Below are 17,975 nucleotides of genomic sequence, written 5' to 3'. Positions count from 1 at the left end.
AAATGTTTTTATGGCCATAAAAACCTTTAAAACATGAATTTCTGGACTTTTGTTTCTTGCAGGGCAGTGACACTGGTGTCCTCTAGTGGCCACATTTACACTTTACCTTTACTGCCTAAACTTGCATTTCATAACTGAATGGCAAATGGAAATTTTTTTTTAAAAAAAAGCAGCTGTCAAAAGAAAATGTGATTTATTAGTGTAGTATTGTAATATTATAACATTTTAAACATTAATTAAATAACTTTAACTTTAAATTTAATTTGTAAAATGCTTAATTTTATTTTATATTTTTATTTTAAATTAATACATAGATTATCAATTATTTTTTAATTAGTACTCATCCTCCATTCAAGTTGAGTGCTTGTGATTTGCATGTTAATACAATATTAATTAGTGCTGATATAACAAGGACAGATTTTATAGTCTTATTATTATGTGATTATGAGGATAACCCAGCTGCATGCACAACAGGAGTGGCAGATAAATATAAGCCTCAGATTTCCACACACACCATCAACAAGTTCTTTTAAATACCAGGAAAAATATATTCAATTTTAACATTTATAATGGTGTTAATGTTCTTATAATGATGTTTATATGTTCATGTCATTAGCATCGTGAATGTCCACATGATTACCCACAATCCCAGTTTAATCCCCCAGATTGCAGGAAGTGTGAAAGCTAAAACTTCATAGAGATTAATGAGCCTTGACACGTGTGTGTCGGTCGTGAAGCACAGCTGAAAACCGAAACCCTTTGTCTGTCCTTGTAGGTGTCAATCAGCAGGTGAGCGACAGCAGGATCTGCTTACAAAGACATGCGAGAACAGACACCTGTGGAAAGAGTTTGCCAAAAGATCACTTACAGTGTGTTTGAGAGGGCATTGTGGGAATGTAGATTGATCATTGCTCACTTGTAAACAGTGCCATTCTTTGGCAATATTACATCCTGTAATTAAAGATCCAGTGTCCTGTGGTCAAATGCAGTATGATGTCACATTAAACAGATGATTCATAAGTAAAAAATGATCATGGACAATCAGGAAGACACAAAGTAAAAAAAGAAAAATGATCTTTAACATGCTTAAAAATGAACATTCTGAATGCAAGGAGTACATTTATTTTATTCATTTAAATATAGTAAGATCATATTGAGAGGAAATTGTCATTGGCCATAAAGTGTTTTATAGGCAACTGTAAAAAGTGCTTTTTGATCTATGGGAAAATGGCAGGAAAAGAGCGAGGTCGAAGGTCGTACACATCAACAATAGAGTCAAGGTAGAGCAGCTGTGCTAGTGAGAAATTATTTATATACTTTATATTTAGTATGTGACATTTAGGACACATAGGATTGCCTACTTCCATAAAGGACACTTTTAAACTAAGGTTAACATCTTGGCACCCAGATTTGTAATCATCAAATGTTTAAAATTGATATTATATTGTTAACATTTCATTTAAAAGTTATATTGTTAAATACATGCCATCACAAAGATGTAAACATTTATATCACACAAGGAGTTTATATCTCATACAAATAAATAAAAAAAAAAAAGGAAATAAACAGCTTAGAGAACTTGTAGTTCATATAAACATAATTGGCATTTTTTAAATGATGTAATTTGGCCTCTCTTTACAATATCCACTCAAAGGAGAACACACTTAATGCTCTGCACTCCTTAAAAAAGTTTAACATTTACCAGAGAAAAGCAAATAAAGCTTCATAGGCCCTTACATAAACTGATATCTTTATTTTCCAATCCTCCTCAGGCTGAAACTCATGAAAACATGTCAGGGTCACATGATGCCCTAAAATCGAAATTAGTAAAAAAAAAAATTCATTTTGCATTTAGAGAGAAAGTTAAGTCTACTATTCATATTTTTTTTTTAACTGAAACATTATATATATATATATATATATATTTTTTTTTTACATTTTGTAATATTGTTAATGGTAATTCTAATTAATTTAATATAATTAATCTTTACATTACAGTAATCAGAATGAGATTTTTACATTTATGCTAAATGGGGTATGAGAATTACAAGAACTGGAGGTCGGAAAGGGCCATGAAAACAATTTAAAAATACAAAAATATTTACTTTTGTCTTCCTATCTTTAGTTTTTTAAGTGGAATATGACCTGGACCGGTTTCATGAGATTCACATCTATCTATCTAACAACACAACCTTCCATCAAAGGTCACATGTTCAGGAATAAGCGTGCACAGCTCTTCATCGGTTAACTGGTTGACCTCCATGATTTTATGAAGCTGCTCTGTGTAGCGCGCTTGGTCCTGCAGGAAGTGAGGAATCCGCACATGCTCCATCAGAGCCAGACCCTTCAGACGCTCCACATCCTCATAGGACACCTGCACAACCACACACACGCACATGCACACACACACACAAAAGTCTGTCGATTTTATGCATTCTGAAATAGAGTGTATTTTGGGCGTAACACTGTGTTTATCTGAATCATTAAAGGTTAATTTTAAATGTTGACTTCAATCTAACCTTTCCCAGAGCCATTAGCAGCTGGAAGTCAATCTTGTCTCTGTGTCTGAGGATCTTCAGGATGCCATCTAGATAAACTTGGTCCTTACTGAAACAACCTTAATAGCAAACATATTTTATTATTTACATGTATAAACACGAGGATAGTTCTTTGAGACATCATTACGTCCATATTTCTAAGAATCAGGATGAGGTACCTGGAAGTGCCGTGTCCGTCTGTCCTCGTTTGGCTCTGACGCAGTAGTCCCATCGTGTGTTGGGGTCGTGGACGAATCGGCCCAGGTTGTGAAACAGCTGTGAGAAGGACATGCGGCTTGCCTTGTAGACGGTGTAGTAGAGCAGGGCGGCGCGCCACAGGGTGGGGTCCTTGCGGAAGAGCACGCTGTGGATACTTGCCAGACCTTCCTCAGTGGGATTGATGGGCCTCAGACCATGTTTCTTTCTGCCCCCGCCGCTGCTCCACGGCTGGTGACTGTTGTTGATGCCGCGGAAGTAGTGCGTACCTGAGCCAAAGATATAGAGAGGTTTACTTTACCAATAAAATATCAGAGCAATCTGTAACTTTATCAAAATTAAAGATCAAAATTAACAGTTTTATAACAACTATTCATTATTAGTAGTTACTAAGATCCTAGATTAAGCTCATTACGGTCTACCCTTGTGTAAAAGAAGTGGGCTTAATTGACCGTTCGCAAAGACCCGCCTCCTATAGTTACTGTTGCTATGTCCGACAAGCCATGCCGCTCTCACGCCACACATCAGTTGCGTCCCAAATGACGCACTATACACTATGCACTTATACACTATGTACTTATGCACTATGTACTCATCCATGTAGTGTATGAATTTTATACGCTTATTTTGTCATTAAACGTCAGAGTCTGATCCCCCCTCCCCCTCAGCAACATAATTAAAGCTGCAACAGTTGAGTGCATGAAGTGTCCAACATTCCACACTTCGTTTTTTCCTTTAATTTAGTGCATCATCCGGGTATTTAAAGTGCACTTTTTCTTTTTGGAATTTTCTGTGTGAACGCACTACTCGCACAATTTTACTTAAAAACGTCATAGAATAGTGCATAAGTACGCGAATTGGGATGCACCTATCATGTTCTCACGCAGTGAAAAATACATCGCGGAGCAGAGGACACTGACAACGTGTCGACAGATAAGACAAAGCAGGTTACTTTTGATATGAAACAAAGTCTCAAATTTTGTAATTTTTAAAGAAATTTAAACAATAAATACCGTTTTGTGGCTCTTTAATGTGTCGTGACAGATCGCTGTAGCGGCTCATGAACTGATCATCTCTTCCTATTAGTTAATTTATATCATCAAATAAACATGAATGAACCACATTTCAACCACAGAAAGACGTCAGTACACATCATTTTTCAAGTTCAAGTCCACCAACGTTAATCTACTAACTCCCCTGACTGCTTTGTTGGACAAAATGGCGGATTCGGCGTTATGATTGGTTAGATAGCCTGTCAATCAAACTCCCGGCGAAGGGTCAATTGTATTACAAGTGCACTTGTAATGTACTTCAACTCTTAAAAGTATATTTTTAACAAAGTATACTTGCAGATAATATTAATGAAGTAAATGTCCACTTAAGGGTACTTAAAGAGCGAACATTTTCATGACTGTTTCTTAACACGCTTATGTACACTTTGTAATATTGTCAAATTAAAAGTATTACTTTAAATTACTACTTTTACTAATACTAAAAATACGTTTTAAAAATCTTTTGTCATGCTTTAAAGAAGTACACTTATTTGGATGTGTTGACTAACGTACTAAACAGTATGTTTACTATTGAGTGCTCGCTAGTACTTTACTATTTTAGTGTGTTATTCAACATTTTGATTATTATTACATTTGATGTATATTATTACATTCAGCAGTACACTTTAACCATATTTCAAAGACAACAGAAGTAATTATGAAATTACAATTCCTATTCCTATTTTAGTGGGTCAAAAAACAAATAGTTCTAAAAAGTCCAGCTTATTGCGTGTACTATAATAATAACTATAATAATTGCTATTAACATGTAATTAAGAGTAATGCTTGCCGAATGTACTGGCAAGCATTTATAGTAAAACTGAAATATGCTATAATGTCATTTCTATTGAAAGTTCTCTGTCATGTATTTAAATGAAATATTAGTAATGACATTTTAATGATGAAGTTGCAGTTTAGTACATTTAAAATCTATTAACTATAAATATTTATTAATCACACAAAAGAAGATATTTTGAAGAATGTTGGTAACCAAACAGCTGATGGACCCCATTGACTTCCATATCATTTTGTTTTCATACTATGGAAGTCAATAGGATCCATCAAATGTTTAATTACCCATATTCTTCAAAATATCTTCTTTTGTGTTCATCAGAACAAAGAAATTCATACAGGTTTGGAACAACATGAGGGTAAGTAAACGATGACAGAATTTTTATTTTTGGGTGAACTATCTTTTATTTTACCAATATTATATTATCTGCAAGTACAGTTTTTTAAATGTATACTTTTAAAATTTTAGGTACACTACAAGTGCACAATTATGCACACTTTTACAAAAGGTACTCTTTTGTGACTAATTGAAAATTTCTTTACAAAAACATTATAAACAGTGCTAACCCCTAGGCCATGTCTCCAGCAGCCAACCCTGAATTTTGTGCAGAGAAAGTGAAGGAGACAGAGAACACACAGCGTGGGAGTGTAATTACTGTGGTCCTGACAATGAGCTCTGATACGCTCTGGGTGTAATAGTCCCTGACAGCAGGAACACAAGCTGTTGCCGACACGGGTGGCTGATTTTCATGAGGTGACCGAGACCCGATCCAAAGTACAGAACACAAGTGAGTGGAGCTGGTGGACCATGAAAGTCTTGAATGGGTCTCACTATTCTATTCAGTTATTTAATATGAGCCTCAACTGACTATCAGATGCTCATTCAGACAAACACACACCGATTTCATGCCTCAGCATCCCCTCCAGCCACTGCTCTCTAGCAGTAGAGATGTTAATGGTCAGTGTAGGTCTGCTGTTCACCACAGTCATAGACGCTCTGGACAGGAGGTCATCAGTAAGATGAACCACGATCTACAGAGAGAAATTTCTAGATTTAAACTTAATAATGCTCTCGAAAAAAAAAAATTATTTAGCAAGGAAAACTGATCCAAAAGTGACAGTAATGACATTTATAATGTTACAAAAGATTCTTTCAAATAAATGCTGTTCTTTTGAACTTTTTTATTCATCAAAGAATCTTAAAAAAAAAAATCCACAAAAATATAATAGTAATGTTTTCAACTTTTTTGAGCAGCAAATCAGCACATTAAGCTGGGTGCACACTGCGATTTATATTAGTCCTTTACAATTGTTGCTTGTCAGACTGTACGACAGTCAAGACACGTTAAAAACGGACGCGCGCTTGAAAACTTGTCTGGAGTTGTACATTATCAACCCACACACATTCGGTGACAGTGAGCTGCTTTACACGCGGGACTGAAATGGTGGCTAACAAAGAATCTCTAGCGTTAATTTTGATCATGGCTTATCTTGAAAAACGAAGACAATTTGACGTTTGTCGTAGGAGAAGTCACACTGAAGGACTGTGCGCCAAATCTTCTGACAATGGCAGAATTTTGTTGGAGGTAAAATTTGATCACAACGGTCATTAATCGGCTGTTGGTGAACATGTCAAACTAGCGATCAAAGACTACAGATTTTTGCCTAGGATTATAGGAATCTTTTAGGATTCTCAAAATTTGTCTCAGACGATCAAATCGTGGCCAAAATCGCACAGTGTGCACCCGCCTTTAGAATGATTTCTGAAGGATTGTGTGAAATCATGTAAAATAGAAAAGAGTTATTTTAAATTGTAATAATATCTGACAATATTACTGTTTTTACTGTATTTTGATCAATGGTGAACATAAGAACTTATTTCACAATCATAAAAAAAATCATACTGACCCCAGCTTTTGAACGTCACTGTACATTGTTTTGTATCTTTCTCTTTGGCTTAAATTTAAGGGTTAGTTCACACAAAAATGAAATTTCTGTCATTAATTACTCACCCTCATGCCGTTCCAAACCCGTAAGACCTTTGTTCATCTTCGGAACAAAATTAAGATATTTTTGATGAAATCCAATGTTTTTTTTTTTTTATCTCCCATAGAAAGCAAAGTAATTACCGCCATTCAAGGTCCAGAAAGGACCTTGAATTATGCTATTTTTGTTGCAGCTCTTCCAGGTTCTACGTCAGAACGTCAGACTCATTATTGGCCAGCTCCGGTGTTGGGTAAGTTACGTCAAAAAAGTAATTAATTACTAATTACATCATCAATGTTGTATTTAAAATACTTTTCTAATTATGTCTGAAAAGTAATTTAATTACTCAATAAGTAACTCATTACTAATTACTTTTTAAAATCCCTATAAACCTTGACCAGATAGACAATAGAAAGGAAACTCTTTTAATAATATAAAAATCCAACATGGAATAGTTTAGCCTTTTATAGCTTTTTAAATCATTTTAACTTTATTAAAACATACTATAATACTTTTATTTACTTTATAATACTTACATTTTTTAGTAACAAATAGGGATGTCACTATTCCAAAAATCTAGTAGTCTGTAGCGATACCACCAAAAGTGCACAATACTCGATACCACGGTAAAAATATATAAAAATACAAATAAAACAATGCAATATATTTTTTTCAGGTAGGTCTAATAGTAGTAAGTATAAATACCACAGAAATTGAATAATCAAATATAAAATAACTCTGCATAGTCATAACTGTATAAATTTAGATTAATCCTTATTAAAGTTTTTCTTTTGTTGTTTAATTATCACATACAGTTACAGACAGCCAGCACTAGACAGTAGCATGTTTTAAAGGCTGCTGTCACTAAGACCTAATGGACGGAGACGATATGCTGTTACACATGCTGTTCACATTGACATAACCAACGCGACTATACACCAAGACGAGCATTTTGACATAACTGTGTGTGTATTTGAACGTTTATGTGTAATAAACCACGAAAATCTGACACTCGTGAGAGGCGGATATGTGTGTGCGCTTTGGTTGAGAGCGCACTGACTGAAGACCGTCTCTCAGAGAGCGCGCGAGTAGTTTTTTCTCCCTAGGACATAGCTTACATTTTACCGTAATGTTCTTGCCTACCTGTGTCAAAAAAGTGAAGTAATTGGAATATTTCCATTCTGCAAAACAGCCACTCGTTTCTGCCGACATATTCAGACAGCGACTACACAGCCAACTGGTGCGCTCAACTGCAATACAGCTAACGATTTTAAAGAGGCAGCGTTCACTTTTACCTTTAGACGACAAATTTAGATTTTAAATTCAATATTGATTTAAACAGAACTGTTGAACTAATTTACAGTATGTAACGCAAGTACATTATAAGTAACTGTAATTAAATTACCTAAAAATGAACAGTAATCCCTTACTTTACTTTTTCAGTGGATAAGAAATTTAATTACAGTAACGCGTTAGACCCAACACTGGCCGGCTCCTGCGTCAGCATCGTGCTGCTCATGTTAGGCGTCGGCCAATACTGAGCAAGCGTTCTGACGTAGAACCTGGAAGTGCTGCAACAGAAATAGTGTAAGAGAATGACAGGGGAGAGATGAATTTGTTGAATAAAGTCATTATTTTTGTTTTGTTTTAGCGCACAAAAAGTATTCTCGTTGCTTCATAACATTAAGGTAGAACCACTGCAGTCATGTTGACTATTTTAATGATGTTTTTACTACTTTTCTGGACCTTGAATGTGGTAATTTTGTTGCTTTCTATTGAGGATAAAAAAATCCTCTCAGAAAAATATCTTAATTTGTGTTCTGATGATGAACGAAGGTCTTACAGGTGTGGAACGTTATGAGGGTGAGTACTTATTGACAGAAATTTCATTTTTGGTGAACTAACCCTTTAAAAGGGCAGTTAAAAAACTTTGAATATCCATCTAAACATTTATTTCTAATTATCTGACTCTCTCACCTCTCCTATGCATCCTTCCTTCTCCATGTATTTTTTGACGTGGTACCAGATGCGGCTCTTGGTGAGGAGGTTTCCTCCTGTGGCCTGCTCAAACTTCTCATAGGAGCCGTACTTCTGTAGGGCCAACTCCATGATCCTCACAGCCTAAGACATCAGCAAGCACTCAGTGGTAGGCAATAGGAGACAACTTATAGAACATTTTAGAACAAAAATAAATTCAGCAAAGCAAGGGCTCATTGTTGATGGTTTAAATGGTTCCCTGTCTATGCCAGAGGTCATTCTGTTGAAAAACAGGTACCCATTTGTCAATTTGAGAAGTGATTCTAATGTAAATTATTTACTTTATAAAACTTCAAATTATTATGTTGGAAAAAGCGTTAATATCTTTAATGTATAGCTATATTACTAATTAATGCATAATTATTAATGCATATGACAGGATAAAATGTTGCCTTTAGAAAGGTAGCAGGGGGTCGGGGCCCACTAGGGGGCCTTAGCAAACTTACAAGGGGCCGTAAGATGCCTTAAAAGTATTTAAATTAAAGGATTAGTTCACTTAGTCACTTAGGATTAGTTCAATTAAAATTTAATGATAATTTACTCACCCCCATGTCATCCAAGATATTTATGTATTTCTTTCTTCAGTCGGAAAGAAATGAAGGTTTTTGAGGAAAACATTCCAGGATTTTTCTCCATATAGTGGACTTCAATGGTCTCCAAACGGTTGAAGGTAAAAATTACAGTTTCAGTGCAGCTTCAAAGGGCTTTAAACGATACCAGACGAGGAATAAGGGTCTTATCTAACAAAACGATCAGTCGTTTTCTAAACAAAATGTAAATGTATGTGCTTTATATAAACAAATGATCGCCTTCAAGTGGTTTCGCCAAAACCGCACTTCCGTATTCTTCAAAAAGCTTACGCTGAAAGTCCTACACCTTCCCTATTCAACTTACGGAACGAACACGGCGCCAGTTCCGTTTTTTCCGTGAGTAGAACAGGGAAGGCGTAGGACATACAGCGTAAGCTTTTTGAAAAATACGGAAGTGCGGTTTTGGCGAAACCACTTGAAGGCGATCATTTGTTTATATAAAGCACATACATTTTAAAAATTTTTAGAAAATGACCGATCGTTTCTCTAGATAAGACCCTTATTCCTCGTCTGGTATCGTTTAAAGCCCTTTGAAGCTGCACTGAAACTATAATTTTGACCTTCAACCGTTTGGAGACCGTTGAAGTCCACTATATGGAGAAAAATCCTGGAATGTTTTCCTCAAAAACCTTCAGTTCTTTTCGACTGAAGAAAGAAGGACATGGACATCTTAGATGACATGGGGGTGAGTAAATTGTCAGGAAATTTTAATTCAAAAAGTGGACTAATCCTTTAATGAATTTTAAATATAACTTTAATCTAAATTAAAATACTAAAAATATAATAACATAAAATAATATCCCTTTTTATTTACCCTCAATAACTATTGTTTTCAAAGAAAAACACACAGTTCTGGGATACAGAACATAACTTCTGGAATCACATAAGAATTCATTTAATATAATAAATCAACCATTTTAACCATTTTAGTTTGACAGATTTGTCATAATTGCAGCAGAAGTACCGGAAATATCTTTGGGGGGGGGGGGGCTAATTTTTAGCTTTTAGAATTATTGTTGGACTAATATTTGGGATTCTTTGTGTTTGTTGTTTGTGCTTTGGGATGAAACACTGGCTGCATAAATGAAATAAGACAAGCAAGCATGACTCAATACAGTGCTCAGTTGTTATGTCATAAATGTATAGACCTCAGTAAATAACTAGGCCACAGTTGGGGCTCTGGGGCTGTGTGTGGATTTATGAGAACTGATTTGTGATCCGTCAGGATATGCCTGAGGGTGATCCACAGTGAACTCAGCACTCTGAGATAATCAATATAATGGTCTGAAATGACTCCATTCATCCTCTGCTCCAGCACACAAAAGTCTAATACAGCCACTATACTTTCTTTTAAACATTATCTATAACCTGTTGGTAAAATATAACTTGCTATGTTGTTGTTATTGGATTTGGCAGCCAGTTGAGCCTGGAAAACTATTGTGGGATCTTTGACGCCCTTTAAAAAGTGCTCTGTAACCTCTTTCCAAACTCCACTCCCAGTGTTGTGCTGTAATAGCTAGCGGGAAACTGTATTTAATTGAAATAATTAACTCTTTATCCTTTAAAGAGGTTTATTAGACTGATTGTGTTGTTGGCAACACATACACATGTAGCACATTGCTTTAAGCTGCTGGATCTCAGTCTCATACGCAGCTATAAAGGTAATGCACCTGTTTCTAACTTAATCCAGGTTTATAGTACAGAACTACAGAGTCAGAAAGTTTCTTTTCAGGAGTAATTCAATTTCATTTCATTTAAAAGATGGCGACCTTGCAGGATGTGACTGAGAGTAACTAGAACAAAGCCTTACAGTAGAGATCAGCATAAAAGGATGACGAGAAATAAACGCAAGTGCTAAATGCGGCAGAACGTGGGAGAGAATGAAATAAAGACCTTGATAGCAGATTTGCTGTGACTTTTGGCACACTACAGCACTTTAACCAAGTTCAGGCCAGGTCAGCTCAGAGATCTCAGACAAACATGGCAGAGTACTTATGTACATCTACTAATTCTCTCCCAAATACTTCTTAAAGCAAAGCGAGCAATAAATGACAATAAAGCCATTTGACATATAAAATAAGGCCAAAACAAAGTACATTTAGAGTTTCTTTCAGGAGTTCGAAATTTCCAGAAAATTTAGCTCTGGCTGATAAATGCCTTTGAACTACCACTGGTCAGTGGTGATTACGTAATAGGTAGGTGTGCTCTGAGGTATTCTCATTGTCATTAAAGTTGTAATTCTCATTGAAAGCGACACTGACAATGTTTTTTCATATTTAAAGGATTAGTTCACTTCAGAATCCTGATAATTTACTCACCCCCATGTCATCCAAGATGTTTATGTCTTTCTTTCTTCAGTCGAAAAGAAATTAAGGTTTTTGAGGAAAACATTCCAGGATTTTTCTCCATATAGTGGACTTCACTGGGGTTCAACGGGTTGAAGGTCCAAATTGCAGTTTCAACGCAGCTACAAAGGGCTCTACACCATCCCTGCCGAGGAATAAGGGTCTTGTCTAGCAAAAAGATCGGCCATTTTCTAAAATGTATCTACTTTTTAACCACAAATGCTCATCTTGCACTAGCTCTGCGATGCGCCACGCATTACATAATCACTTTGGAAAGGTCACGCAAGACATAGGCGAAAGTACCGATCCAGTGTCTACAAAGCGATCGTGCTAAGACTAAGCTAAACCCCCTTTACAAAAAAAAAAAAAGATAAAACAACGATGTCGGATGGCACTTCCGCCTACGTCACGCGTGACCTTTCCAACGTGATTACGTAATGAGTGGCACATCGCAGAGCAGTGCAAGATGAGCATTTGTGGTTAAAAAGTAGATACATTTATTTTATTTTTTTTTTAGGAAAATGATCAATCGTTTCACTAGACAAGACCCTTATTCAGTGGCAGGGATGGTGTAGAGCCCTTTGAAACCACGCTGAAACTGCAAATTAGACCTTCAACCCATTGAACCCCAGTGAAGTCCACTATATGTAGAAAAATCCAAGAATGTTTTCCTCAAAAACCTTAATTACCTTTCGACTGAAGAACGAAAGACATAAACATCTTGCATGACATAGGGGTGAGTAAATTATCAGGAAATTTTAATCCTGAAGTGAACTAATCCTTTAATACTGTAATGCTGCTTGCTATAAAGCAATACATTGTATAAAATGCTAAATAAACTTGATTTGACTTAATTGGAGTGCCAAGCTGCAGTTCATGCAAACAGGTACTTCAAATTTCTTATTACCTCTAAACAAAGAACAAAAAACAACTTCGCCCTGAGTATATTGGGGTCTTAACATTGTCCAGATTATTATTTGGCTAGTTTTTGAAGTATGCAACAGTGCATAATTCTCCATCTATTATTACCCACAAACACTTGCACAATGGAAGATTATGTGGTTGGGATGGTTCTCCATTGACTTTATCAGTTGTAAAAAGTGGAATAAATGTACGAATCTTAGTCAAGTGATTATGAATTTTAGGGTAATGAAATTAGCTAAATGTTAACGCTTCCATGCAAATGCAAACGTGTGTGCAAAAGTTGAAAATGCAACAAGTAATATGTCCCAATAACAGCATGCTAGTGAAGTTTATACTTTTAGTGCATACTAGTATAGGGCCCAAAACATAATCTATGCAAGTTCATGAATGTAATCACTTCTAGTTAGCATGATCTCACACGATTTTCACATGACACATTTGCATTCTGGCTAGTCAACACAGAAGGAAAACATTTAAAGGAAATGCTATTGACCACTATTGAGTACTGGGGTTTGTTATCGCCACACGAATGCAGGAGTTAACACGTGTTAAGTATGTACAACTGGACTGTGCACTTTCAAAGCATTGGACAAGCATTTGTGTATATAAAGGTGCAGTCACATTAGTGAAAATTAACCAAAATTTGTAGACAAAAAAAAGTCCATTCTGTGGGTCAGCGTGGCAAATTTGTGTGACCGACTTGAACCTGATATGTGGAATCTGCATGGGGAAATCATTCGTCCTCACACGAAATTGTGTGTATGTTTGTGACTAGATTATGATGGATACAGTACACAAAACACAAAAATGTCTTTAAATAAGTTCTTAATATGATATTTATGAGAGTATGGGCACTTACCTGTGTGAGGAAGCGGTCTGAAGCATTGCTGTGCTTTGCTAGTACTTGTGGAGGCAGAGGATTGCTGTACTCAAACTGAGGGTTGTATTTAAAGTCTAATTTGAAAAACCTGGCCTTCTCTTTCTCCACGTTGGATGGCTTTATGGCAGTGAGGATGCACAGCTTCTTGATTGAGTTCTCTCCATCACGTGCAGAAGGGAGCACTTTGGAAAGCTGCGGGAGTTTTGTGCCAACCGGGCAGCTGTTTTTGGGCCTGGAGATGGGACAGGGGGACAGACGGATGGCACTGCCCAGCACAGTGATGCTGTTTGTTTGCTTGGAACTGTTGGTGGAGAAACAAGAGAACACAGACTGAGCGTGCCTGGTGTCTCTGCAACCAAAAGCCAGCCCACTCATTGTGAGAGGCGCAAGGGTCGGCAGGGGTCTGTCACGATGCGTTGCTGTGGAGACTCTTTTGGGGCACTTGTAGGAGGAGTCTTTAGGGCTCTCCTGAGCATCTGACTCTTTCTGTAGCAACGTGTTGTAGCTGCTGGTGGCCGTGTTAAACAGGTCTTTTAGAACGCCAGAGGATATGCGCTCCAGACGCAGCTGACTGGGGCTCACAGGCTTCTCCATGGGGCTCAGGACACAACTCTTAGATGTTTCCAGCCCTGGCCAATGGAGCAGTTCTGGAAGGAAATATCACAAGATGGAATACTATAATAGTCTACTCAATGTAGCGGCTCTTTGACAATGAGGCATAACAGGACTATGGCTTGAACATATGTGGGTCATGCTTCTTTGATATTTTTATTTTCTAGAAACAATTAAAAAAACAATATACATATACAAATATATACTCAAGGATGTGCTATAATATATTTCAATGTTGTAGTTGAGACCAGCTCATTCGAATCCAGACAGAGACTTGAGTAAGTCAGACTCAAGAGTGAGACCAGAAGAGGTCACATCCGAGTAAAGACAGAGACCAGAAGAGGGTTGTGTCCAAATGAAGACCGAGACCAGAAGAAGGTTGTGTCCAAATGAAGACCGAGACCAGAAGAGGGTTGTGTCCAAATGAAGACCGAAACTAAAAGAGGGCTGCATCTGAGTCGAGTCTAAGACCAGAAGAAGGTCATGTCTGAGTCAAGGCTGAGACCGCAAGAGGGTCATGTCTAAGTCAAGATCGAGACACAAATTATATTTTCCATGTCAAGACCAAGACAAGAAGACGGTTACATTCAAGTCAAGTCCGTAACCAAAAGAGGGTCATGTCAGAGTAAAGTTCGAGACCAGAAGAGGATCACATCCGAGTCAAGTCAAAGAACAGAAGAGGGTCACATACGAGTCAAGACCAAGTCCAAATGCTCCAGTGTCCATGACAAGACCAAGAGCATGAAAATCTGGGGCCTTGTTTATCAAACGCTTGATGCACAGATTTGAACTTAGAGTGTGTGTATGCTAAAATCCACATAAACGTTCAAATTTATAAAAACAGTCTTTGACGTGGAAAAGTGCTTAGTGCCACGTCAGGGTCTAAGTAGACTTACGCACTTTTCCTTGTGGTAGAGTCAGAGTACTGCAGGTATTTGGAAATCTAAGTAATTTTTGCCGCTCGTGATTCTCAAGTAGAGAGGTTTAGAGGTTGACCGGTGCCCTTTTATATATTAATGACATTAATTAGGCACCATTTACAAGGTGGAGATTTGAAACCATTCAGCTGCGATTTATAAATTTCATATCTGGAAGAGAGGCGTACTCACAATTTTGTGCGTACCTTCGTTCTCTGAATCACACTTTTGCACATTTGAGAAATGACCATAAGATCAAACGTAGGACGGTTTCTATGCAACATTTTATAAATGAGGCCCCTGGTCTCGAGTACTATATGGCTTTACTTTGCGAATGAAGAATTAGGAAGGTGGTTGTCTGTGTTTTATGTATGATGAGGCCAATGCAGAGACAAGCAGATCCGGCCACGGCGACTACAAGAGAAAGACTGTTTTAAGTTTGGTGCTGCAGTGATACGATTTTTCCTCAAGCTTCGATATCTTCAAGAATGACTCAAAGCAGTTGACAACCGTGTGAATGGTATGTCTCCGGGCTACGTGATCGGAGGCTCACGTAGACCATTGGTGGTGGTCAATTTAACATGTACCAAGGGATTTCATCAAAGAGTCTTTAAACCTCTTCATTGGTGCTCCTTTGTCACGATGACCAGTAGCAAGTTCACCGTAGTATGTAGTACACAAGATTTCGGTATTCGCAAAAAAATCAATGTTAAGGATGATTCAGAGACCACACACTGATCTTTGTACTCTTCAGGTGCTTGTTTTTCCAGTATGTTTTGTAAAGTCTGCCTTGGCCTTTGTCAGCCTATTGTCAATCTCTTTGTCGACCATGGCATCCATGGAAATGATGCTTCCCAAGTAGTTGAAGTGATGAACTGTTTTTAATTCTGTCCCACCAATGGTGAAGTAAGGAGGATGGTAGACTTCCTGTGGTGTGGGCTGACTCGTCTTTTTCGAGTACTACTACAACAATACTATTTTGTGAATCTTGGCTGTGCCTAGCAATGCTGTTACTACATTCACAGTATCCCAGCCTCTTGTACTGTGAAATATATTATGAGGGGAGAGCAGAGAGCACCAGGTGGAATTTCAAGTAAAGGAAATACAGCTACTCTTAAATTTGAGACCAGTCCTGCCATTGTCAGTTCAGTGTTGCGTCCCCATTTCCCTGGAAACAAAATCTCCTTTGCCCACATACCCTTGACTTTAACAAAAGACGAGAAACAGATCTGAACAGCATAGTGAAATTAAGCTTGTTGTAAGCAGCTCTTTCACTGTCTAGTCTGTGAGTTGACTGCATGGACCAGGCTAATCCTATTAGAACTCAAAACAAATACCATTTCCCATTCAGCATGACAGGTACTTCTGGACAATCATGCCCTCCCTACATTCAATGATCCTGCAGGCTTTCATTTGTCGCTTTGGATAAAAGTATCTCCTAAATCTTTAAATGTAATTGTTTAAAGTGTTTGTTACTCCATCATCTCAGGAGGATAGACTAAGGATACATTCAGTTACGTCAGGCAACTCAATGGCACATGCCTCTGCAAAATGATCCCACGCCTCATCATAGAGAACAGCTCTGACAGGTGCACTGAAGTAGAAAGACCACCGCCTCAGCATTAGAGAGGCAAACTAGTCAAGAAGCACATACAACTGTCTGTGTATGTTTAGATCTTTGGGGCTTCATTGGCTGATGTAGCATGCAAAAGTAAAATTGAAAAGCACATTTGAACACACTAAACATGTTTGAATGTCAGTGCATTAGACACAAAAAGTGACAAATACCCTTTTCTCAGAACCATTTTTTTTTTTTTTTTTTTTTGCAATTATTTTTTAAGTTACTGGTGTCTCATTATTTTTAGAAGTTTTATTCACACAAGTGTCCCTGCAATTAATTCTTAAAAATCACATTTTAATTAAATATGCACTTCAGTTCCCTAAAGCAGTAGGTCATTATGAAATTCACTGAAAAACATTGTGTTGTAACATTAGCATATACTGAAAGACTCACCTGTAACTTCAATCGATTCAAGCATCATCTCGCTCGCGCTGTGAAGCCTCAACTTTTCACCCGTGAAGTAAATGTTTTTATTTAAAATAATGAAGAGACTAAACGACACGACGAATATCCAGTGATGCTGCGATAATATCTTACATACGTCCAGCACAGAGTAATGCTATAGTTTGCAAATCTCCGCTTGTAAGATCTGAGCGCGCCCAATCTCCACCATCACAGCTGCTTCGGTGTGGACACTGAAGCGAGCGCATAATAGCGTTGCCATGGTGCGTTGTCAACGTCAGCCACCAAAACGTCAGTTCCGTTTCGAAGAGGCTTCTGTCGTGATCGTGAAAGTGATCGGTCTTATTGTAGCTTATAATCTGTGAATTCATATTTTATTGAATACTTTTAAATAAAAAGTTAATTAAATAGTATATTTAATAATACAAGTCACAGTACTGACCACGCTGTAAATACATTTTAAGTTAATTAAATCATTTTAATTTCAAATAATTTAATTATAAATACTTAATGCAGAAGACAAAATACCTTCACTAATTGTTTGGTTGAAATTTCACATACAGTATCTCTTAAATGTGTCATTAATTTTTTTTTTTTTTTAAATATAACTTATGACCTTGTTTTATGTTCTAATTAATTTCTATTTAACACTTTGGGTGTAAGTTCTGATCTCATGTTTTTGAGGCTACAACACTTCTGTGTACTTATATTAAATATGGTTTCAATATACATCTGTGATATTTATAGACCACTGAACAGAATTAGACACTTGGACCACCCAGAGTCCTCATTAATTATTGTGCATGCACGCATCCATACTCCCCAGAAGCTTTAAATTATTAAAATATAAATTATGCTTTAAAGACAGAAAATACAACAGGCAGCATTTTACCTCCATCTAGTGGAGATATTGAACATTTGAAGGTTGCAAGCCACTTCTATAAAAGGCTCCATTATTTGGGGGGAGGGGGGTTAATTCTTAACACAAAACACTGATTTGAATATTAGAAAATGTCTAGAAATGTAATGTTGGTAATATTGTTTGAAAAGTCACTTGAAACATC

The 17,975-nt window shown here is 37.0% G+C and overlaps 1 protein-coding gene across 2 annotated transcripts; it reads right to left on the bottom strand.

The window, feature by feature from the left end:
* Positions 1 to 1,057: 1,057 nt before the first annotated feature.
* Positions 1,058 to 17,838, bottom strand: matcap2 (microtubule associated tyrosine carboxypeptidase 2). 2 transcript variants are annotated; one of them, XM_051871789.1, is made up of 7 exons: positions 16,903 to 17,838; positions 13,339 to 14,006; positions 8,561 to 8,704; positions 5,497 to 5,629; positions 2,717 to 3,022; positions 2,520 to 2,617; positions 1,058 to 2,374 (listed from the first exon to the last, which is right to left on the bottom strand). In XM_051871789.1, exons 1-7 carry the CDS (start codon positions 16,928 to 16,930, stop codon positions 2,180 to 2,182), a joined length of 1,572 nt encoding a protein of 523 aa, XP_051727749.1. In that variant the 5' UTR covers positions 16,931 to 17,838; the 3' UTR covers positions 1,058 to 2,179. The 2 variants fall into 2 exon arrangements, with proteins under 2 accessions (XP_051727749.1, XP_051727750.1); XM_051871790.1 differs by lacking the exon at positions 13,339 to 14,006.
* Between the last annotated feature and the right edge of the window lie 137 nt (positions 17,839 to 17,975).

The sequence above is a fragment of the Ctenopharyngodon idella genome, chromosome 19 (assembly GCF_019924925.1).
Source record: "Ctenopharyngodon idella isolate HZGC_01 chromosome 19, HZGC01, whole genome shotgun sequence".
In the NCBI taxonomy this organism is placed as follows: Eukaryota; Metazoa; Chordata; class Actinopteri; order Cypriniformes; family Xenocyprididae; genus Ctenopharyngodon; species Ctenopharyngodon idella.
The sequence above is the reverse complement of the archived record's forward strand: the minus strand, read 5'-3'. Positions and strand labels throughout refer to the sequence as shown.

Excerpts from the sequence above, each read along its gene's own strand:
- matcap2 (XM_051871789.1), bottom strand. The coding sequence starts at position 16,930 with ATGATGCTTGAATCGATTGAAGTTACAG. Across the intron at positions 5,630-8,560 it reads AGGAAGGATGCATAGGAGAG|ATCGTGGTTCATCTTACTGA; the intron begins GTGAGAGAGTCA and ends TTCTCTCTGTAG. Across the intron at positions 2,375-2,519 it reads TGCTAATGGCTCTGGGAAAG|GTGTCCTATGAGGATGTGGA; the intron begins GTTAGATTGAAG and ends GTGGTTGTGCAG.